A 26157-nucleotide genomic window follows, 5' to 3' on the forward strand; every position below is an offset into this window, starting at 1 on the left:
GAAAATCATCATGATGAAGTCATCATTTTTGCTTTGCATTAAACGAAGAAAAAAACTTAATAATGGGTATTTAAAATTCATTAATGCAAACTAGCGAAGCATTTTAATAATCTGATAAAGAGATGTAACAATTAAAATAACTGACCACGGCTAGCGTATGTATGTACATCTTTATCAGATAAAAATGGTCTTTACTTACAATGCGCTCTTTTCGAAAAAAACGGTCACAAAATGAGTTCTGCGTTTAATTGATGGAATTCCATCGGTCGTCCCTCTAGAGTTAAATTTATACGTCACAGAACCACAATTGCATTTTTGGAATTTAACATCAAACATAGAACCTCTTTCTCTTGAAACTTGAAACTATGCTTAATAAAACAGCTGGAAACAAACTTTAAAATATGTATATATTGACGCCTTTTGCAGCCTGTGTTCACGCCAATGTTCTACGAAACAGATAAGCTCTATGTTGCCACCTGAATTCCAAACCACTTCCACATAGATAAGGTACATAATAAATTAGCTTGACTATCGCCCGGTTGAATGGGCTACCATATTATCAATATCTAGCGCCATCACTCCCGCGATTCAGTGGCAATCCGCTAAGGGGACAGTTCGCGATATGGTGAAATTAATTTCTATGGAGCAATTAAGCTATTGACATATGGCGGGCGTAATCGCGATGCTTAGTAACAGGGTCATAGCTAATGCTGTTTATCAATAAAGCAATATTTAAAACAATTTCGGATATTAACGGACGAGGAATATAATCGAGTAACAAAAAGTTAGTAAATTGACAGTAAATCTCCACCATCTCGTTTTTACCATTGCACCGCCCGCCACCGAAGTAGAGTTCATCAATACTACCCGGAGCCACTGCGTTCATCCACAGTGCACTTCCAGAGATCTTTTTTGCCACGTACCATCCGGTTTTAGTATAAACCCCCCCTCCACGGTGTTTCTCGAGCGCTATGACATATCCTTCTTCAAACGAGGCTTGTGGAGAGTACTTAACGGTAGGCAGCGGCTTGGCTCTGCCCCTAGTATTGCTGAAGTACATGGGCGACGGTAACCACCATCAGGTGGCCGTATGCTCGTCTGCCTACAAGGGAAATAAAAAAAAAACATTCTTCCTACTCCGTATACTGAGCAAACAGGCAAAAAGTCGTACCGCGACAGAAATAAAATAACTACAATTTCTATTGACCACACATGTACATATGTTTTCGAAAAATTTATTGACTACGTTCATAAGCCACGGTAGCTACTTACCATCAGGTGGGCTTCAAAAATAATACGGTTAAATTTCATAAGTCCATAAAATAAATTAAACTAAACCCAAACAAAATTGTTAAATTCTGACAACCCTAACTATAAGAATTTTACCCGACGCACTCTCATTGAAATTGATTTACTATACCTAGTAAGTATTGAAATCTCAAACAATTATCTTCTACTTTACATATCGTTAAATAAGACTAATTAACTTATATATATGCAGCAGGTGAATCGGCGCACGACCTCCCTAATGATAAGCAACTTTGAAGTCTCGAGTATTGAACCAATGCCTCACTCCATCAAACACAGAACTACTTCACGATAGAAATGGGCAGAAGGAATATAAGTTCTAAGGTCTCAGTACAGTTACAACGGCTGCCCCACCCTTCAAACCGAAACGCATTACTGCTTCACGGCTGAAATAGGCAGGGTGGTAACTACCCGCGCGGACTCCTACCACCAGTAATTACGCAAATTATAATTTTGCGGGTTTGATTTTTATTACACGATGCTATTCCTTCACCATGGAAGTCAATCGTGAACATTTGTTAAGTACGTATTTCATTAGAAAAATTGGTACCCGCCGCAGATTCGAACACCGGTGCATTGCTACATGCGAATGCACCGGACGTCTTATCATTTAGGCCACGACGACTTCAAATACACCTACCAGTATTTATCCACACATATTTATAGCATTGATTTTAATTCACGATGCTATTTGCTAAGTGAAGTTGTATTTAAACTCACGATTTTAGCTAGGTACATTATTTTGCTGCGCTCAGCCTGTTACGTCACCCATTGCTTAGCGCTCTTAGTCAGCCAACTTTTACAATCGCAAATTCTAATTTTGCTTTACGTGGATTTTCATACTCATCTATATATTAATACGTGAAGCAAAAACTTTGTACCCCTTTTTACGAAAATTGCGCGAACGGAGGAATGTGAAATTTCCCACACTTATAGAGAATATAGAGAAGGAGTGCAGTATGTTAATATTTTTTTAAATTATGTGTTAAAAGTACATTAAATCAATTAAAAAAAATCATTACACACACTACCATGCATTTGAAACACACACGCATGCATACTATTTGTTTATTGTCAAACTTTTCTTATTGCTTACAGTCTGTGGTCAAATTGAGAATAGATTAATTATTATTTGTCTTTATTAATATTTGTCTATAGTGTAGTCTTGGCGAAATCTGTGATAATAAAAGTATAATAAATAGTCTTTGACAATAGAATCCTAATAATGTTCAAACTTATAATTCCAATTAATTATAGTCGAATTCCGATTACTGCGGGACCAATAGTATGCATAAACATAGATAAAAAAACTGATCTTTAAAAATTAAACACTTATTTGTCAGCATTGACTACATTTATAAATCTATATGTCTATATACACAAACATATTTTTATTTATAAACGATTTTCATTTGATAATTCGGATTTAAAGATTTCAAATGGAGCTGATATAATAAAAATTTGTAGTCTTATCTGTCAACACTTCAACAATTTTGGGTAAAGGAAAAGGTATTAAGTTGAAGTTAGTGTCAAATACTAAGGTCTACAGTGGAAGAAAGTCACAAAAGTACAAACGTTCAGTCAATTAGATCAAAAGATATTGCCATATTTTTTCACACAAATTTGTCTAGTGGTGGTACCTCTTGTGAGTCTACACGGTTAGGTACCACCACCCAGCCCATTTTCTGCCGTGAAGCAGTAATGCGTTTCGGTTTGAAGAGTGGGGTAGCAGTTGTAACTATACTGAGACCTTAGAACTCATAATCTCAAGGTGGGTGTCGGTGAGAATGTCTACTCATCTATGCAATAAATGAATAAATAAAAACACACACACACACACACACACCACACACAAAACACACACACACACACACACACACGCACACACACAAAGCCTATAGAGCACTTCTCGTTGACCAAGTATCCTTTTAATATGGGCAACAAAGTCTTAAGGTGAAGATAAATTTTGAAAAAAAGAACTTCAATAGTACATACTTCACATCTCTGTTTCTCTATATATTTCAAGCACCGAACAAGAACTCATTTATTGCCATTAATCGAGACTAGAGATAAAAATAACACATGCAACTCCATACCGGGTGGACGGTGGTTAGTAACTGACCGGTATAACCTCTTCTCGGCGCGTATCGATTTTTTATCGATTCAAATTACGAAATATCCACACCGATAATTAGGTTCGACGTAATCGATTCACTCTGCAAATTGGCATTAAAACGAAAATCAACGTGGCACACTACCTTTATCTACACATATAAGACCTCATTTGGAAAGAAATTCGATCCATATGTTAGAGTCGAAAAACTTTTTACTATAAATAAAACAAGTCTTTAACTGACTAATTGTGACGTATTTTACGATCGAAGCACAGTGAGGGGAATTAAAGCGGCAATTGCAGATAGAGCGGTTTTTTAAGTCGACCATCGATTTATGACGGCTGTGAGTCTTCTCAAGGCCTTTTACGGTCCGTATTCGGTTGTACTGTGTATTTAGCTCGGTTAAAATTACTGCAAATGTGTGGTCACGGGGAACGAACGCAAAAACTCCATTAATTGTTTTCGAAGAACTAAGCTGTTGTATTGTATACCAATTATTACCAACTGTCATTTGGGAAGATCGAACTGTCAGCAACATAGTTGTTTTGCTGTTAAATCAAAATTTTAATATTGGTATGCTTAATTGATGTATCTTCACAACCATAGTAGGAGTTGTAATTCCTTTAAGGCACCATACAAAAGACAAATTGCATTTAAAAGAAACACCGCACATTAATATGTAAATTCATGCAGACCATTAGGGAATTAACGCAAAAAACCAATTGGAAACCAACTAGAATGTTTCGTTTCCAAAATTCCTTCTTTCCGATGCTTTTAAAATTCGATATGCCGTCGAATCTTGGCCGGGGAATTCGGTTTGATCATTAATTATTGATGATAAACAGAAAAGGGCTAAGAAAATACAGTCTGGCCGGACCAATCGACACCAGGAACTAATGAAACGTTTCTCAATTCAATACCGAATACAGACGTCAGTATAAGAACCGATTTTGTAATTCTAATTCGATGCCATGATTAAATCGATCGTTTTGTTTGCAATCGATTTTCGCGAAAATGTGATTTATTGATCTTTTTCTTTCGATAAAATACAATGTCAATCAAGAAAAGTTAATCATTCATGTACATGTTTAATACTTTGAGAACATATTTCTATAGTAGCTGTCCATAAATTGAAAAAATAAGAATATTATGATTCAATAAAAACCTACACGAACTGAACCAAAATGTTTATGCGTCATTTCCGTTCATTTACTTTAGTAAAACCAAAAGCAAGCGTGAAAAAAGAATTTGCAATCGTGCCATTCAAAAAACTAAGATCGTAAACCGCATATCGTAAACCGCATATCGAGATCTTTATAATTAAATTTTGGGCAAAAATTGTGGCGTCGATCGAACGCGGCAAATGACATGGTCGCCGCCATTTTGATCGATAATTCCAATGTGCACGCGCAAGATTATAGTGCGAACGACATTAGCCGAGACGGAGACAGACCAAATCAATTCGAATCCAGATAATTTGAAAGGGATATCGATTTTTTTGTCCTATGTCTAGTTATGAACTTATACAGGTTTCGTTAATTGACTCTAGAATTTAATGTTTCTTTCAACAGATAATAATAGAAATGAAATAATACAAGAAAATGTAGAAGGAAATACTTTTTGCTAGTTTCTTTATTTGGAAGCCAGATATCTTGTATTAGGGCATAAAAGGCTGTGAGAAGAGATATTTTTTTCTTATAACAGTCCTGATTCTGGAAAAACTAATTATGAAATGTTTATTTGACATTTTACTGCAAGTTTTGTTTTTGAAACATATTATTGACGGTCACGTTATGTTCCAAAAGTATAAGCTTTATACCTGATAACAAAGATAAAATGTGTATATATACTTTTTTTTTTAAACAGATGGTCTTCTTAGTCATTCTTTGAATTTATTTATTAATTTAATTATTTAATAAACTGTTTCATAGTCACTGAAAAATCTACATGATACTTGTTTGATACGATTGTATCTATTCCTTCTGATTAGAAATATAAAATGAATTCTTTATAAGAACCATCTGATACCGATGTCCTTACATACGTTGGAACATTATGCCTTGTATCTTATTGAGTACAAAAACACGCGAGTCAGCAGCATCCAACCTTAATAACGAACCATAATCGAACTGTACAACTTTTTAACGAGGATGCTAAGGGAAAATGGTCCTTACAGAACATGCTAATGTGCTAAACTGATCGGGTGGTGTTATAATTGTTAATTAAGCATTAATTGCTTTGATTTTGGTCAATCGTGATGTTATTTTCAACGTTTGTAAGCTACGTCAATAAACTAACAATTTAAGTACAACTTGAATTGCTTCCGTGAAAATTCAGTGATTTTATTTTCGAAATTTAAAATCGACATTTCGAAAATTGTTCTACATTTTTTCTAGTCTAGTAGAAGATTTGAGATTGGATACGTATCCAAAACTTAATGGTATCATTATGTTTTTGCTGTCATCAAAAGCAGCTGAGCTAACAGCCTGTCTTAAACTTAAATAGCCTCATCGATTTCGGTCTATTTTTTTTTAAATCAATCCAATTTTGTTATTGCCCTTATAGGCAGACGGGCATACGGCCCGCCTGATAGTGAGTGCTTACCGTCGCCCATGGACTTCAGCAATGCTGGTGGTAGAGTCAAGCCGCTGCCTACCTTATTGTCACTTATATAGAACTTTTGACTTTAAATTTAAAAAAAGAAGCTGAAAGTTATCACTCACCGATAATACGGGAATGGTTGTGGCACGTGCAGGTCCATAGGCATAGACGCATGCGCATGGGTGTAGTCATGCTGCATCATGCCATGCACGCCGTGTCCCAGCATGGCCGCCCACGGAGATGACGCAAAGCCACCAGGATGCTCCATGGCACTCACTGTCTCATGTTTTATATAATTTCAAATCGTATACCACTTACTTCACAGTTTCATTATTTGCTTAGTCAATGTTAAACTTCACCTCTTCATTTCGAAGATTTCTTGTTAATTGCAACGTCTACGTGATAATTTCATTTTGTTCGTTTTAAAATATATGTCACTTTAGTTCCAACATTATTTTCAGTTCAAATATTTATGAACCAGAACCGGAGGGCATTTCGATGATGAATACAAAATGGAATGGAGATAGTCTCGTCTTAGGTAATTCGTAAAACTGGAAGAACAGAAGAAGATAACTTTATAATTCTTTATCATCACATTTTAATGTACCAAATAATATTTCAAACTCTAATCATATTTACTCATTATAAAAAAAAGAATAAATAGATTTAATCAGATTTATTTTGCTTAAAGAAACATTTGTTCAAAACAAATAAAATTCTATCAATCATGAATACTTGAAAAATGTTAATGAGCAAAAAAAGAAAATGACAAACATAGACTTTGTTCATTTTTTTTGGAAATTACGAGCAAAAAAGATTGCCTTCCAAACCTTTAACTGACTCTTAGAGCAAAAACCCTTTGTGCTTAAATTCCAACGTACTGCACGTATTCCTAATGTAAACCCCATATTTACACATTAAAATGCGATTAATATGTTAACTATTAGTACGAGTATTATCATAACGGCCTAGTGTTTAATCAAACGTATGACTTCGATGGCTCTATGCATTATGTATTCATTTTTATTACATTTATTATTTAGACGGCCGTCTGGTGTAGTGGTAAGTGACATGGTCACTACACAAAGGGGTCGCGGGTTCGAGTCCCGCCAAGGGGAGATATTTGTATGATAAATATAAAAGTCTTTTCCAGGGTTATGGATGTATATTAAATATATGTATGTGTATAATAAAAATCTTACATTTATTTCCGTTATCTGGTACCTGTAACACAAGTTCTTTACGAACTTATCACGGGACCAGTTTACGTGGCGTGATTGTTAGTAAATATTTATTTATTTATTTATACATATATAAAAACAATGGAACGTTTATTGAAGAATTGTGAATTTTAAATACACACAACAGAATAGAGTTTGGTTTCACCCCATTTTAAATTTATGACGTACTATTTTTGTTCTTCGTTTTTTTTTCATTCACTCTTTGCATCTGATGGAAACTGGTTTTGAATTTCTGTGATTATTGTACGAGAAGCGGCACCATACAAAATAATGGCTAAATATTTATAAAAAAAATTTGAACAATCTGAAACATGCATAAAGTTTGTCGTCAACTGTCAAATTGAATTATAATATATTTACCATGTTGATCATAGACCTTTATTTTAATATTATGAGCTGTCTTACATAATTATTGACCTGTTTATTAGTGATATCCAGTCATAATGAGTAGGTTTTATACTTCAGTGCTGTTGATCCATAAAATACGTGATTTATAGAAAAGTTAGATTGAGTCAAGATATATGCTATATATTATATATTCAAATAATACAAAAAAAATGAAATGGACCAAGGAGAACTTGTTTACTGAAGAGGCAAGAAGCTATACTATATTATTATACATACTATTATATATTCTGTATTTTCTTCGGCATTCGATCGTAAAAATAATTATAGATATTTTTACTGATTAATCTCGCGTTTATTAATATCACTATATTATTTCCAAATATTTTACAGTTACCGTGAACACGGACGATCGATAAACTACTATATTAATACTATATGATAATATGTAAAATCTGTTTTGAAATTAATTGTAAATAAAGTACGCAAAATTAAAAAAAATCTCTATTTAGTGTCAAACTCAACATGTCAACAAATTTGATAATAGTACAATCAACCATATATACTGGTTGTAGAACCTCTTGTGAGTCCGCACCAACACACCGCCCATTTCTGCCGTGAAGCAGTAATGCGTTTCGATTTGAAGGGTGAGGCAGCCGTTGTAACTATACTGAGACCTTAGAACTCATATCTCAAGGTGGGTATCAGCACATACGTTGTATATGTCTATGGCCTCCAGTAACCACTAAACACCAGGTGGACTGTGAGCTCGTGCACACATATAAGCATTTAAAAAAAACCAGTAAACAGATGAAATTATGAGATAAAGGCTATGACTGGGTACGGCTACTCAAAAACAGGAATTACTAATGCAACTCACCTAATAGAGTTTGAGTTTACTACTTATATAATCCTACACTGACGATTTTCTGTCCTTCTACTACTCATCAGGGGACATGGATAAATGACCCCGGCAACATCTCTCCGTTCCTACATAGCTGCAGTCTTGTCTTGTCAATTATTCATGAACTAGTGGCCCCGCAGTAGTCGAGATTCGGCTATAATTAATTGAAATTATAAGTTTAAACACTATTATGGTTCTATTGTCAAACACTATTATATTTCGATAATATAATCACAGTATTCGCCAAAACTGCACTATAGAGCAATAACATTAAAGACAAACAATATTAAACTATTTTCAATTCGACCACAGACTTTAAACAATAATAAAAGTTTCTCAATTGACAGTGAACAAAGAATATATTTTTATGTATGTGTTGTGTCAAATACATGGTAGTGTGTGTAATGTTTTCTTTATTGATTTAAAGTATCTTTTATGCATTATTTTAAAAAAATATTAGCATTGTGCACTCCTTCTCTATCTATACTAATATTATAAAGAGGAAAGATTTGTTTGTTTGTTTGTTTCGAATAGGCTCCGAAACTACTGGACCGATTTGAAAAATTCTTTTTCCATTAGAAGCCGACATTGTCCCTGATGAACATAGGCTACTTTTTTTATTTATTTTATATTTTTTGTTTCTTGTGTTTTTTAATGTTTCCGAAGCGAAGCGAGGGCGGGTCGCTAGTATTCTCTATAAGTGCGAGAAATTTCATACTTCTCCGTCCGCGCAATTTTCATAAAAAGGGGTACAAAGTTTTTGCTGCACGTATTAATATATAGATTTGTTGTTGCTTAAAGGATAAGGCGCCGGGTGTATTGACCAGTGACCAGTGTCTATGAAAAACTCGCATTGACCAAATCAATATTGTTATTATTTCTATTCGTTTCGAGTAACGTGAACTAATATTATATATAAATAAATAAATAAATAAATATTTACTAACAATCACGCCACGTTAACTGGTTCCGTGATAAGTTCGTAAAGAACTTGTGTTACAGGTACCAGATAACGGATATAAATGTAAGATTTTTATTATACACATACATATATTTAATAGACATCCATAACCCTGGAAAATACATTTATATTTATCATACAAATATCTTCCCTTGGCGGGATTCGAACACGCGACCCCCCTGTGTAGTGACCATGTCACTTACCACTACACCAGACAGGCGTTAAAAAAATATATTTTGAAAATTTAATTGTCACATTACCGCATAACCCTATCCAAGCACTCTACGATGGGAACGCGTTGTCTCTATGTAGAGCTCACACTCAGAACGTAGTTTTCTGGAAACGATCAACAAATGTTTGATATTGCACCAAACTGTAAACTCGTTTCACTTAAGCGCGTTAAATTTTGTATGTTTTAACTAATAACTCTCCGCATTTAACGTAGCTTAATAATCAAATAGTGGTTATAACGTGTGATACAAAAAGTTCATGTCTATTACTAGCATCGATGCCAAACGATCATAAGGAGTATTCGGTATTAAGACCGTGTCTAAAAATCTTCTTTGCCACGTACTATCCGACTCTATAAATAAATTCGCGGTCTTTTAAGAGTTCTAGGATATGTCCTTCTTCAAATGAAGTTTGTGAAGAGTCCTGAGCAATAAACAGCCCAGTGATCCTGGCAATGTCTATGGCAAACGGTAATTCTACCTTTTTGTTATATATTTTTTATTGCTTATATGGGTGGACGATCTCACAGCCCACCTGGTGTTAAGTGGTTACTGGAGCCCATGGACATCTACAACGTAAATGCGCCACCCACCTTGAGATACAAGTTCTAAGATCTCAGTATAGTTACAACGGCTGCCCCACCCTTCAAACCGAAGCACATTACTGCTTCGCGGCAGAAATAGGCAGGGCGGTGGTACCTCACAAGAGGTCCTACCACCCGTAATACCTTCAGGTAAGGCTACTTCTGTAGGAAATCAATAGAAAAGGAGATGAATTAGACATTGTGGCATAAAAAGACATTACTCTCCTTTGGCATTCGGATAATTATTCTTACTAAATTATCGGCATTTTATCGGCATTGATATTTATTTTGAAGCCAGATTGCTCTAAGCTATGAATACTATTAAAAATTACTAAACATGGCATCGGATTATAATGCTTTTACCAATCAGTATACATTAGTATGCGCCCTATCTCCTACTGCTACCTTTATCTGTCCATAGTAGCAATGATGTCAGCTACCTATATAACATCTTTCTACATAACTCCCCTTCGACTAAATACACAAACGACAGCCTAGATCGTGTTTATAAAAGTATTAATAATAATAAATACAGATAAAAAAACTAAAAATGGACGCTTAATTAGCAAAAGGAACTAATCATTAATCTTATACTTTTAAAATTTTTATCCTGTTAATACTGTTCACGATATTAGAGCGAATTTATAAAAGTATAATATTGTCGTTAGAGGTTTTATTTATTTATTGCTTAAGTGTTAAGTGGTTACCGGAGCCCATAGACATCTACGACGTAAATGCGCCCCCCACCTTGAAATATAAGTTCTAAGGTCTCAAGTATAGTTACAACGGCTGCCCCACAAGAGGTCCTACCACCAGTAATTACGAAAATTATAATTTTGCGGGTTTGATTTTTATTACACGATGTTATTCCTTCATCGTGGAAGTCAATCACGAACATTTATTGAGTACGTAATTCATTACAAAAATTGGTACCCGCCTGAGATTCGAACACCGGTGCATCGCTCAGCACGAATGCACCGGACGTTTTATCCTTTAGGCCACGACGACTTCAAAAAGTAAAAAATAATAATGTTGAAAACAAAAAAAAGGAAAAAAAGTAATGTTGAAAACAAATAAATCTCATAACTTAAGCCCTCACACTACTAGGGTTTTTTTTATTTATGTTGCAATACAATCATATGTTCGGGTTGGAATATTCGGATAACCTTTCTACTGTAACCACTGAGACTTGAATATTGCATCGGAAGTTTTTTTACTAGTGGTAGGACGTCTTGTAAGTCCGCAAGAATAGGTGCCGCTATCCGGCATCTGCCGTGAAACAGTAACTCATTTCGGTTTAAAAGGTGAGGCAGCCGTTGTACTGTAAAAACTGTCTTAGAAGTAATGTCTTCTGGATGTGTGGTGGTATTTGCGTTGTTGATGTGTATAGGCTCCGGTGACCACTTAAAACTAGGTGAGATGTGCGCTCGTTCACCTAGCTAAGCAAAAAAAAAAAGAGAATCGCGCTGACGTCCGTAGACCCCGTTAAACGCTAGTCGGACCGTGAACAGATCTGCCCATTCACTATATTCTATAAGCGTCGGTAAACATACAGTGTGCTTAGAGCGAGTTTTTAACGTTCTCGATAGCGTAAAAGTTAACTCAAATTTGAATGGAGTTGAATCAACGCCCCTAGTGGCAAACGTAAGCTAATGTTCCAATTCCATATAAATTTGCGTTAACTTTTACGCTACCGACCCTCAAGCACCGGTCACCGTTCTCGTCGAACCCGTCGCTTGCGACGAAGGGCTCGACGAATAAATTAACCCTCAGACACAGCCCACTGAGTTTCTCGCCGGATCTTCTCAGTGGGTCGCGTTTCCGATCCGGTGGTAGATTCTGCGAAGCACGGCTCTTGCTAGGGTTCGTGTTAGCATCGTCGTCAGGTATGAGCCCCGTGAGCTCACCTACTAGTTAAGGTTCCGCTGATATAGACTCTCAAGGCTATCAGCTTAGGTAGGAAAAAAAAACGCTACCTATAACGTTAAAAAACTGGCACTAAGCACACCGACACTGGTATGGAGGGGTGGCTTGCTTAAACCTTTTTCAGTCATGACTTAAAAAATATTATAATTTAACAACAAATCTACTCATACGCCGTAAGTAATTCAACAACATTAAAACTACACCTACAGCTTAATGTCGCGTTTTCTATTTAAAATGCATATTATTGACTGACTCGGTGGTGTAGTATTTAGCGCTCCTGACCTTCTGACTATTGCGCCGAGGGTCGTGGAATCGATTCCCACATTGGGCAAACATTCGTGTGATGAACAGGTCTGTTTACACTTTGTCTGAGTGTTTATGTATATATTTAAAAAGTAAGTATTTATACCAGTTTCTGGTACCTATAACACAGGGAATCCTAATTTGGTGCTGGATGGCCTTGCGTGATTTGTTAACAATTATTATTATTATTATATTGGTGATGTTTCGAACAATTTACAGTTTTTGTGTAATTGTCGACTAACAGGGACATTTGTCGATATTTGAATATAGTCAATATCACGTTATCTATAGGTAAGTATAAAAATGAATTGCTGTTCGTTAGTCTCGCTAAAACTCGAGAACGGCTGGACCGATTTGGCTAATTTTGGTCTTGAATTATTTGTGGAAGTCCAGAGAAGGTTTAAAAGGTAGATAAATATGAAAATGCTCGGAATTAAGTAACAATAACAATTTTGTTTTTCCTTTGATGTGTCGGACGGATTCCTTTTGTTTGTTTTAAGTTTATTTTATAGATAAGTTTAGGTCTTTTATTTATTGATTGAGGCACTACGAAGTCTGCCGGGTCAGCTAGTTGTAAATTAAAAGCGTGAACTAAAACGTAAAAGTGATCTTAAATAATTCAAAGTCTCGCGAAATCCGAATAAAATATTAACACTACAAACGTCAAAATTAATTTGATTGGCCTCGATCAACTTATAATGTACCTACGAACAATTATCCACATTACAAGGTTCTCTAGTTAGCTCTTAAATTACAACTTAGTCGACCCATTAGACTGGATTTGAATTAATTAGTTAACGAACATTGAAACGTGTGTACCTACACTATAATTTAAGAGTACATAATAGGTTCCACTTTGGACTGTGACTTGAATAAATTGTATTTATTTTTTCAGTCATAAATAAGACTAGATGTGACCTGTAGATTCACCTGTATTGAAAGTATAATTTAAGAAAAATGTACCACGTGTCTCTTTTCCAGATAAAAGATATAAATAAATCCTTTTTTATTTATCTCGACTCCTCCCGATCCACTAACGGTGCTTTTAGGTAGCTCAAGCACCGGTCACCGTTCTCGTCGAACCCGTCGCTTGCGACGAAGGGCTCGACGAGTAAATTAACCCTCAGACATAGCCCACTGAGTTTCTCGCCGGATCTTCTCAGTGGGTCGCGTTTCCGATCCGGTGGTAGATTCTGCGAAGCACAGCTCTTGCTAGGGTTCGTGTTAGCAACGTCGTCAGGTTTGAGCCCCGTGAGCTCACCTACTAGCCACGGTTACGCTGAAATAGCCTCTCAAGGCTATCAGCTTAGGTAGGAAAAAAAAATCTCGAAAATTTAACGAACAAACAACCTACCTAGTTTTTTTCCTACCTATTAGCTGCTAGCCTAAAGGGTTATTCCAGCTACGTCCAGACGGGTAGGTGAACTCACAGATTCAAGTTAAGAGAATTTGCTAACAATAGCCCTAGCAAGAGCAGTACTTCGATGAATCTACCACCGGATCGGAATCGCGACCCACTGAGAAGATCCGACGAGAAACTCAGTGGACCTACCTGATATTAAGGTTACCGAAGCTAATATAAATATAAAAATAATATAAATGCCGAAACCCGCCATGAGAAATCAGTTCTAAGCCTCAGTTCTACAGTACAACGGCTATCCTACAATACTCCGCGGCAGATCCGTTGCTGGGCTTCCTGCAGGAACGACGAACAAACAGCATAGTGTATTTTTTTGGTTACAATAATAATAATGCTATTCATATCGGTGTAATTGCTATTTGCGTCGTGGCCTAAAGGATAAGACGTCCGGTGCATTCGTATCTAGCGATGCACCGGTGTTCGAATCCCACAGGCGGATGCCAATTTTTCTAATGAAATACGTACTTAACAAATGTTCACGATTGACTTCCACGGTGAAGGAATAACATCGTGTAATAAAAATCAAACCCGCAAAATTATTATTTGCGTAATTACTGGTGGTAGGACTGGGTGGTAGGTCCGGATGGGTAGGTACCAGCGCCCTGCCTATTTCTGCCGTGAAGCAGGAACGCGTTTCGGTTTGAAGGGTGGGGCAGCCGTTGTAACTATACTGAGACCTTAAAACTTATATCTCAAGGTGGGTGGCGCATTTCCTTTGTAGAGGGCTGTGAGCTCGTCCACCCATCTAAGCAATAAAAAAAATAAAAAATAAAATACCTCACGATTTGTCGGTTATCCTAAAACTCGATAAAGCTAATTGTATGAGATACGTCTTTAACCCAAAAGTGCGTCACCAATCGTAAATTATAAGTACCAACAGCAGAGTCACAGTCGGATGAATGTATTAAGTATGCATAGAGAATGAACATGTAAATATCATGTTTTCATTCATTAGAGATTGTCCCGTACGCCAATATATCCGACTCTCTATATAATAAGTAAAAAACCTAGTTTCTAACTGTTAAATTCCTGAATTAATAGTAATAAAATAAAGCAGTTAATTTTCTCGTATTTTATGTCATCAATAAAAAATCTATTGATATATTCAGTTTTTTTTTCTAAAAACCAATGACAAAAGAGAAAATTTATTACATAAAATGAATCTAAGTCTTCAGTAATTAAGAGTCAATTTCGGTTATTAATCGAAAAATATTCTTCTATTGTATACTATTGTGCAAACAAAACATAATAATATCAAATATCGTTAAATTTCTTATTCGTAGTTCTTTCGATACAATTACAACAATAAACTTAAAGATATTTTACGGTTTTATCTTTACGTTTATTATTGTCATTAAATGATTCCCTTTCTTAATTATCGCGATTGCAAAAGCATTACTGCTACCGTTTTTTTTCACAGACAATACCGTTTTATCCAATTACTAAATTTCATATCCTTTGTTTTCTTAGAACACAAAAAAAAGTAAAAAAAGCATAGGGATCAAAACTATTCGTTCAATGATTAACAATCGATATGACTCAAAATTAACATCAAGATTATTATTTCCATATTACGACAAATGCGTGTACGCATGTTGATCATTTATTTTCGTCCGTCAAATCGGCACCTATTAGTCTGTGTTTGTACAACTCTAAAACATTACGTTAATGTTGTGTTAACCTCAAGGGACTACAGGTTTTAGTTGTTTGTTAACTAATAAATTTGTTTGATCTTGTTTAAAACGCGCAAGAATTTGACGTTTTTAAAGATTTTATGATGTCGGTAAAGCTATGGTTATTTTAGAACAGCCTTCTAACAGAAATGAGCATTAATTTAGAAAAACGTAACAATTTTGTCGGACTGATAATTATGTATTTAAACATTTACATTTGTGGAAAAAAATCGAATAGAATATAAAAAATTTCATTGCGAAAATTAGTAAATACTTTATTTTCTTTTTTGCATACGTATAATATAAACAAGCGAACCAAAAATAAATCGCTAGAAGTACCTACAGCTTTATTATAAATGAATTCTTGTATAAAATTTTTTATTCACATTAAAACTTTTTTCATTCATATCTATAAACCTTTTTAGGTTTCCCGGTGAAATCACTATTTTTGTTTAAATATTTATTAGCACAATGTCTCACTTTGTATGTATTTCGAGCACAATCGTAATTTGAATCTGGAACGGCCCGCGGAGTCACTGCCACAAAAAATAGCGCACGTCAACTGTCAAAAAATTTTCCCGCGCGCACGAGTTCCGAAACGCGCGCACGTTCCACTATTTACATGCGTTTCGGTGAAATCGTAACGAGGACACGTGTGCCGAGTCTGTCGGTCCAGCGGTCATTGAGAGGATCTGGTATCAAAACTATACCGCGTGGATGTGTGCGTCGAACCGGCCTGGCCATACGGCGAGCATACGAAATAGCGAGCAGCCAGCGAGACCGGCTGTCGGATTCCCGTACATCACGTCCCGTGTAATTGGGTTACGTTTACGTGATGCCGGTCCGTGTCACGTACACGGTCCCGCTTTGGGGGTGTGCCCTAATTACGCACGATTTTTATTACTCAGTCGCACGGTGTGAACATTTTTACAAACATGTACAGAATATCTTAACTAACCTACATCGAATTATTTGTCATTTTTAAGTGTACAAAAATCTATTAAAATTAGAAAAATAATATGTTATAAAAATAATTGAGGCTTCATACAATTTAAACTAGCATAAATTCACAGCCTAAATAAATAACGAGCCCTCATTTCACATACCATTACGTGCTCGGAAAATGACAGATATTCCCACGATTAAAATTCTAAGCTGTGACATAACCTCAAAACCTTAACTGTCACATACATGGCTAACGAAACTTGACCTTCCTCGCCTCCTTCAGCACTATTAAACTCATGTGATCGAGATGAAGAACCACATGTAGTTGAAGGTCTCATGAATGGTTAAGTTAATTGCACTGAAATAGCAGTATGACTAAGATCGTAACGGTTCTCTTAAATACGTTGTCAGAGTTGATTGACACTTTAGAATTTTTCTCAATTATCTACTTAACTTACTTTTGCATATTTTTTTCAATATATCTTCATCTAATGTAGTTTTTTTTATAAGAAATATACTATCTTTACCCATTGACTTGATGTTAATTAGTTTTATTTGCAAGTGACTAATTGGGAACCGAAACTTAAGTAGTTAAATAAATAAGTTGAAGTATATTTTCATAAATATTCATAACATAAAATATGAACTTAAAATTCTCTTTTCACGATCTTTCTCAGATATTTTGTTTTGGTAATATTTTACCTAATCTAGTTAGTTTCGAAAGAAAACTATAATTCTCATGGTAAATGCGTTTTTTTTCCACTGCCATTTATGAACAAATTTAATTTTACGTAGTGGCATTAATTTTTTTTTTCGTAAAGGGCACAGGATATTGTTGTTGTTTGTGTATTTGTCACCCCTTTTCTTTGGCATATTCGTGTCCAAGCATTCATTTTCTGACTTACCAAACTCACCACGAAGATTCAAAACTCCCGCACGTCAGGGTCCGACCCAGAATAACTTGATCTCCGCTAACTAAGAACATATAGTGACAAACAGGCTATGTTATATTGGATAATTTCTCATCATCTTAAAACGTTGAAAGCATGATTTAGTATTTGAATTCTATGTTTTTTCCCGACTTTTCCAGAAGGAGGGTCATGTTTATAAAGTAACTTTTTGAAAATTTTGAATTAAACATTAAGTACGTAGAACACTCACTTTATGGTGCTTCTCTCCTATCCTTGAATCAATCGCATTACTGCTTCACGGCAGTACTATTATGGACGAGGTCACTTACCGACAGTTGGATTTGCAAATCATATCATCAGTCATTATGCAACTTGAGAATTTTTATGAAAAATTCTTGAATGTAAAAAAAAAAATTTTTTTGTTCAAAAAGCATTCTCCGTTTCAAAAACGACACTTTGTTGATGACGTCACATGGATGAACATTTAAATAAAAAAATACGAACATAATTGGATAATTATAATTATGTAAATAGATTTTTCTATTTCACAGAACACATCCACATTATATCCACCACGATGCTTAGTAAAAGTGTACCACAGGATATAGGTGAAAGCTAATTGTGCACTGGACATTCAAATTTGCCAGCTGCTGGTTTTCAAGGTCAAAAACTTCACACCTAATACGACTCAACGCGACGTATTCAAAATTTCATATCAAAATTCCAACAAACTTAACATCATCATGATAATCGGTTGCTCTTGGCAGAGCAGTCGTGGTCATGTGGAATTCTTGCTTATTAAAGCCTTGACAGATGTTTTCCATAATTTGCCAACCGAGGCACACACTTAAAAAAAAAAACTTAAAAACACAAACTTAGCAAAGATATCTAATTTTACTAAATTGAACCAACACGAGATATTCTTCGATTCGAATTAAGATACGAACAAAATTTTTTTTTTTTAAATATTAAACAGAATACTGGAATGTGCATTCATGAGTGCGAAAGGAACGGATATAAGTCGGCTCCGACTTTTGAGCTTCGTTTTCCCACGGCGCGATTGGGTGGCGGCGCGTTTGAAAGGCGTGGCCATTATCAGGCGTGTAGGCGTACTCGAAGCGATAAAGATAAAGTAGTTTAATACCATATTACAATATGCTTTACGATCGTAGAGCGGCTACGACGTACGAGCTACGAGAGTGATTAAAGTTTGATGATTTATTTTAATCAAACGTGATTAAATTTTCTCATTCCTTTTGAAATAAAAAAAATATTTCGCTTTATTTTTTGCTGTCTACTTGTACGTCCATTTCAAAACGTTGATTCAGCAGAACGTAACTAGAAAAAGTGTAAAATATTCCCAGAACTATTTCGAATGATTAAAATAATCGCGTGATTAAACTTTGATTATTTCTTACAGCTTTGTCTTTAAGCAAGGAAAAGGTTTAGGTTAATGTAATTTTCCCAATTTAATAATTTTTATATAACCTAAATACGTTTTAAACACTAAAATTTACTATGATCTATACAACTTTTTTTTATAAAAAAAGCTGATTATTAGATATATTTAGTTTCACAAGAAAATTTTAGTTCACGTAATATTCTAAAATAAATTCATTTTATAAATTATATTTACTAAACACATTCTTTACATACCACAAAATGAACACATGAAAAATACCCACAATAAAAATTGGTTCATATTTAATCATCATGATTAAAAATAAAACAGATCATCAATTATTTATTTTTACATATCCGTCTTAAATAATATCACAGCTGTCCTTGACTGGCCTTCAGGAGACCATGACCGTGACCAACTTACAAACGTTATGCGTATACATAAAATCAACCTTAATACTAGGCAATAAGTTCCAATCAAATAGCAAAATACAGCTTGTTAAATAAAGACATTTAGGATTCAGCTTGCGTTCTCGGCGATCGATTAAGCAGGGGTCGAAATGAATACAGGAAAAGTACTTCACTGAAAGGCTTTGTGAGCGAAAAACTTTACAGAGAAATCATTGAGTACTTTAAAGGTACCTCAATGGTTTCATAGATAATCTGTTTTTTTATTGCCCTTGTAGACGAGCATACGGCCCACCTGATGGTGAGTGGTTACCGTCGCCCATGGACTTCAGCAATGCCAGGGGCAGAGCCAGCCCGCTGCCTACCGCGTAATCTCGTACTCGTGAAGCTACGACCTGGTGTTAAGTGGTTATTAGAGCTCATAAACATGACAACGCGAAAGCTGCTAGTAAGTTGAAGCAACGACGAAGCCTCAATTGTATCTAACGGTTTTCCCAACCCTCAAGACTGAATCCGAGACTGCTTTGCGACATAAATGGGCATGGTAATGGTATCTGCAATCTGGTATCTGTAATGGTATCAGCTTCGCATCTGAGTCAGGCTCTCAACAATCTGTTACCAGAGGATCCTCAGCTACTTCGGTCACATTGCCCGCCGACACTCAGATAACTTGGATAAAGTGATTGTGATGGGCAAAGTAGAAGGAAAGAGACCCCGCGGCCGATCACCCAGCCACCGGTGTGATCAAATAACCGCCCTAACTGGGCTGCCAGTCGCAACCGCCATTCGAGAAGCTGAGGACCGGACGAGATGGAAACAGCTCACGAGACAGGTCACGGTAATTTTTCAGGAACACGACCTTCAGTAATGAAGAAAGCGACGAAGGAGAAGAAGAATGGTATCTGCCCGAGTGGACTTATACCTTAAACAGGAGCTAAAACTAAATAGTACTATATAGACTCTATATTATATTACAGAGAGATATAGATCTATATTATAGAGCACTTTTCAGTTTTCCCAGTAATTCGCCCGAGTTAGTTGTGTTAGACGAGAGAGGACCTCTTGTGAGTCCGCACGGGTAGGTACCACCGCCCTGCCTATTTCTGCCGTAAAGCAGTCGTACGTTTCGGTTTGAAGGGTAGGGCAGCCGTTGTAACTATACTTGAGACCTTCGAACTTATATCTCAAGGTGGGTGGCGCATTTACGTTGTAGATGTCTATGGGCTCCATTAACCAACCACTTAACACCAGGTGGGCTGGGAGTTCGTCCACCCATCTAAGCAATAAAAAAAAAAAAAGGCAAAATCTTGAGTTCCATCTAGCATGTTGAATCCGTTACCAGTTGGCCTTTGGAAGATGTAGTGCGCCCAGTATATGCCTATCAGCTGATCGTAAGGGAATACCGCCTCTAATAAGTTCAGATAATGTCAGCGACACAGCCACACTAAGTATCTACTTCAGATTCGACGTGCTATCCCACCAATGACACTAGGTAATATGGTAGAGACCACTTGTAGAGACCACCTATTTTACCACAAACTTTCCAAATATATTTTCATATTATAATCTAAAGCGTATTTAAAATTATTCGCGGCAACCCTATTTCCTGTGTTACAGCTACAAAATAGGGTTGCTGTCTTCAGAATTTTAAAATGTATTTATAATTTTCACAAAGATAATCTATTCTTTTTCGGAACTCAGTACAAAATACATATATTTTTTTTGCGTGCTCAAGGTAGATTTTAACTATATAGTTTCTCTTTTAAGTGATTTATTTTAAGACACCAAAGCGTTTTCAGGTTTTTTTTACTGTGACCAGCTCACGATCCATCCAGTACTAACTTGCTAAGTAGCTTGAAGCTCATTTTTTTTTTTTTTTTTTTTTTTTTTTTTTTTTTTTTTTTTTTTTTTTTTTTTTTTATTGCTTAGATGGGTGGACGAGCTCACAGCCCACCTGATGTTAAGTGGTTACTGGAGCCCATAGACATCCACAACGTAAATGCGCCACCCACCTTGAGATACAAGTTCTAAGGTCTCAAGTATAGTAACGACGGCTGCCCCACCCTTCAAACCGAAACGCATTACTGCTTCACGGCAGAAATAGGCAGGGTGGTGGTACCCACCCGCGCGGACTCACAAGAGGTCCTACCACCAGTAATTACGCAAATTATAATTTTGCGGGTTTCATTTTTATTACACGATGTTATTCCTTCACCGTGGAAGTCAATCGTGAACATTTGTTGAGTACGTATTTCATTTGAAAAATTGGTACCCGCCTGCGGGATTCGAACACCGGTGCATCGCTTCAACACGAATGCACCGGACGTCTTATCCGTTAGGCCACAACGACTACAACATTTACATGGCAACATATATACATTCACCCATCTTAAGATTTGAGGTCGAACCGATTGTTCATAGAAATTAAGAGAAGACGCGTAGGCGTTTGGTAGGAAAACAAAGGCATTCACACTACTATAGAATCAAGAAATAGTATCAGAAAGTAGCTGGGAATGCTTAATAGTGTCTTGTGATTGACGGTATAGCAGATTGCCATCATATAAGATCTTCTATCATTTAATATGACTACCACTGAGCAGTATACCGGTAAGAAGTAGCTACCAAGGCCCATGGGTAACGTAAAAGCCCGCACCTATCCTAAGACAATTCTAAGATATGGGATTAATGTTTCAATTCTATTATATGTCGATCGTCCGGCCTTTTAAACCAGATGATTGTTTCGTGACGTATTTAGCAGTACTATCAGTACCTTGCCTATTTATACAGCTAAGCTAGAGCTAACACACGTTATATTCTGAAGATTAGCGATATTTCGATAACAAATAATAATAATTTATTAAGGTGTGAAGACAGATACAGGCATTATATCCATTCCCACTTACTTCTCACCAGGTGAGCATCAACTTGTTTTAATTTATATTATAAAAAAAATATGTGCGGCGTTGTGGGACACCGGATAGGAACGAAGTTCCTTATTATAAAAATATTAATTTTAAATTCTATTCGAGGTATAAAGAAAATAAAACTGGAGGTTTCGCAACAACCCACGGTCATTCGGTAACGTGCGAACTTATTGTGGTACACTTCATTCACGGATGTGTGCATAAGAGTTAGTGTATTGCGCAAACCAACCCTCTGAGATCGTGATCAATGAATGATAAACAAAACTTCGTATACTGTGTGCATTACTAATAAAAATCTTACGTTACGGACGTTTTTTCCCGGTTAGGGTACCCTTACGCATCGTTCCATAAGGAACTTTGTTCCAAAAAGTTTTATTTTGCATATCATAATATAATTTTAATAATAATAATAATTCATAATTGGGAACAACTCACATACGGTCGCCCGGTCCTGTTTAGAATTCCCTGTCTTATGGGTACCAGAGACTGACAAACATACTTATATACCTTTAAATATATACATGTATAGACAACAAACACCCAGAAACAGAGCAAACAAACCTATTCATCATATAACGATTGCCCGATGTAGGAACCGAACCCGCGACCCTCAACGCAACCGTCAGGGGCGCTAACTACAGCACCACCAAGTCGATCAGCAGCATCAAATGCGTACGTAAAAAATTTAATTCCGTCATCATAAAAAAAAAAACGGACAACCCTAATCGAAGTACAGTCGGTAGCGTAAGTAGCGTCGACTTTGTACACCAGTCACGTAAATATCGATCGATCCTGCGCGACTCATAGCCGAAGGTGTTCCTGAAATAACTCTGAAGTATTTTTCACGATTTTGTCGGAGAAGCTGGGTTTGTACTTACACTCCGGAAAGAAAATATTATTTACTAGCTGACCCAGCAGACTTCGTAGTGCCTCAATCGATAAATAAAAGACCTAAACTTTTGTATAAAATAAACTTAAAACAAACAAAAGGAATCCGTCCGACGGGGGACACATCAAAGGCAAAACAAAATTGTTATTTTTATTTAATTCAGAGCATTTTCATATTTATTTACCTTTTAAACCTTCTCCGGACTTCCACAAATAATTCAAGACCAAAATTAGCCAAATCGGTCCAGTTGTTCTCTTGATTGACAGCTTGATTTTGCGTTAGCGTAGTATGGACATGTGATGCGTAGAGAGAAAATGCATGTGACTAGGAGATGTATGGAAATGGTAGTGCAAGGTAGAGGGGGAAAAGGTCGACCGAAGAGGGCATGGATGGAGTATGTGAATGACGATATGAGAGAGAGAGAGAATTGAGTGTTGAGATGACTGACGGCTGATAGAAGAGAATGAAATAGGAAAATTCTCTGTGCCACCCCCACCTAGTGGGATCAGGTGGAGAAAAAGAAGTACTTCTTTCTTAGACTATAACGTGACGCTCATAAATAGGAAATTGAGCCTAAATATGTTAGGTGTTTTTCTTGGAAACCTTTTTTTTTATATATAAACAAAAGCTATAAAATATCACACATGGGCGGATGAATTGACGACACTCGTTATGTTAACGGAAGACCTAGTGCCTGTTTGCATAAAAAATGTATTAGAGCCAATGGTGTTGCCAGTCTATTTGGGTCACGGATTGGAAATACGTCAGAATGGACGAATTATTGCTTTACAATTCAATGTTGGTTGGCAGCATTTTCTCTGACTCTGGTAACTTAAATCATTAGATCGCACAGAAATAAAATGAAAAAACTCAATTGGAGATGCTGGGGATCGAACCCAGGGCCTTTCACATGCAAAGCGAACGCTCTACCACTGAGCTACATCCCCTTATGCCATTACAGTAAAAAAAGTTAAGCAAAAAAAACATAACATTTGTACAAACTTACGAATAAATAGTTATAATTACGTGGCATCATGACAGCTGTTTAGTAATTAGAAATGAATACTTCATTAAGAATGAAAACATAAGGTGACATTGACTTAAATATCAAACAAAATGAAACGATCTTTTAAGTTTCAACTATAAATTTAATTACTATTTTAAACGAACTGAAAATACGTTTTCTTCGAAGAATAGTCTAGAAAGTGTATTGGGAATTTGTGGTAGATTCGAGTTCGAAAAAGCACACCAAATTATTTTAACGCTGGATGTATAAATAAACTACAGGCTTGTAAAATGAATATTCTTTTTATTTTTCTTGCTTTGAAGGGTGGACGAGCTCACAGCCCTGGTGTTAAGGGGCTACTGAAGCCCATAGACATCTACAACGTAAGTGCGCCACCCACCTTGAGATACAAGTTCTGAGGTCTCAGTTTAGTTACAGCGGCTGCCCCACCCTTCAAACCGAAACGCATTACTGCTTCACGGCAGAAATAGGCAGGGTGGTGGTACCTACCCATGCGGACTCACAAGAGGTCCTACCACCAGTAAAAATTAGCGTTTAATTTTATTATAATTTGAGCTTCTCGCTGGATCTTCTCAGTGGGTCGCGTTTCCGATCCGGTAGTAGATTCAGCGAAGCACTGCTTTTACTAGGGCTACTGTTAGCAATTCTCTCATGTTGAGCCCGTGAGCTCACCTACATGTCCGCGTGAAGTTGGTTTTTTTTTTTTCTCCTACCTAAGCCGATAGCCCTAGGGGCTATTTCAGCATAACCCTAACTTTAGTAGGTGAGCTCACAGGACTCAAACCTGATGACGTTGCTAACACGAACCCTAGCAAGAGCCGTGCTTCGCAGAATCTACCACCGGATCGGAAACGCGACTCACTGAGAAGATCTGGCGAGAAACTCAGTGGTCTGTGTCTGAGAGTTAATTTACTCGTCGAGCCCTTCGTCGTGAAGTTGGAATAGCCCCTTAGACTACTAGGAACGATTTTACGATGAAAAAATAGCCTGTATGAAGGTAACACTTCAAACAGCAAATTGAGATTTCGAGGTTAAGTTTCAAATCTCAGTCTACTGACTCCAGTTACCACTAAGCACCAGTCCGCGACCTCGTTCATCCATTATCACGACCACTCTTTTTTTATTTCTACGGCAGAGCTTGGGAGTTCTCTACTGTATTGATGTATCACTTTTGTTGTTGTTGCCCTTGTAGGCAGATGAGCATACGGCCCACCTGATGGTGAGTGGTTACCGTCGCCCACAGAGTTCAGCAATGCCAGGGACAGAGCCAAGCCGCTGCCTACCGCTTAATACTCTCCACAAGCCTCGTTTGAAAAAGCATATCTCATAGTGCTCGGGAAACAACGTGGAGGGGAGCTCATTCCATAGCCGGATGGTACGTGGCAAAAAAGACCTCTGGAAACGCACTGTGGATGAACGCAGCGGTTCCAAATAATATGAAAACACCTCAAAAAGATCGAGTGGTATTCGATTTAAGTTATAACTAAATTTCGAAAAGTGATTCTAGAGATCGCGCGTAAAGTCGTCGTGGCCGAAAGAATAAGACGCCCGATGCATTTACCGTATATCGAGAGATGCGACCTTGCCGGTGTTCGAATTCTACTACCAAACACCAATATTTCCAAGGAAATATGTTCTTAAGTAATTTTTATGTATGACTTTCAGAATAAAGGAACAATATAGCGTAATGAAAATCTAACCTTAAAAATTATAATTTTAATGATTGGTAGTATTTTTATTTGATTGCTTAAATGGGTGGACTAGCTCACGTCTCACCTGGTGTTAAGTGATTATCGGAGCCCATAGACACCTACGACGTAAATGCCGCCACCCACCTCGAGACATGAGTTCTTAGGTCTCCGTTTTTACAGTACACCGATAGTATTATGGCACAGATTATGGTAGTAAGTAGACTTAGAAAGTAGGTGGCAGCTTGTGACCTTACACAGGTTTCACATGAATTCAATATGTTAATTATTAGACTAGGGCGGCTTTAGACTAGTTTTTCCCCTACCTATTCTCTGATGGCTGGGGGGGGGGGG

At 36.6% G+C, this 26157-nt stretch overlaps 1 protein-coding gene and 1 non-coding gene across 6 annotated transcripts in view; both read right to left on the reverse strand.

Annotated features, from left to right (window-relative positions):
• The window catches only part of trh (PAS domain-containing protein trachealess), a 258744-nt gene extending 242442 nt beyond the window's left edge, over positions 1-16302 (reverse strand). For 3 of the 5 annotated variants that reach the window (XM_089728623.1, XM_089728619.1, XM_089728624.1), the window contains exons 1-2: positions 15954-16302; positions 6146-6574 (exon numbers count right to left, since the gene is read on the reverse strand). In XM_089728623.1, the coding sequence (XP_089584749.1) occupies positions 6146-6291 (146 nt within the window). In that variant the 5' untranslated portion in view covers positions 6292-6574; positions 15954-16302. The remainder of the gene's footprint in view (positions 1-6145; positions 6575-15953) is intronic. The other 2 variants (XM_089728622.1, XM_089728621.1) reach the window with 2 other exon arrangements.
• A 7661-nt stretch (positions 16303-23963) lies between these two features.
• On the reverse strand, positions 23964-24035 carry TRNAA-UGC (transfer RNA alanine (anticodon UGC)). The gene has a single exon. It is a non-coding gene; the product is annotated as a tRNA-Ala (tRNA).
• Positions 24036-26157: the final 2122 nt, after the last annotated feature.

This window comes from Bombyx mandarina, chromosome 07 (genome assembly GCF_030267445.1).
Source record: "Bombyx mandarina strain Sakado chromosome 07, ASM3026744v2".
In the NCBI taxonomy this organism is placed as follows: domain Eukaryota; kingdom Metazoa; phylum Arthropoda; class Insecta; order Lepidoptera; family Bombycidae; genus Bombyx; species Bombyx mandarina.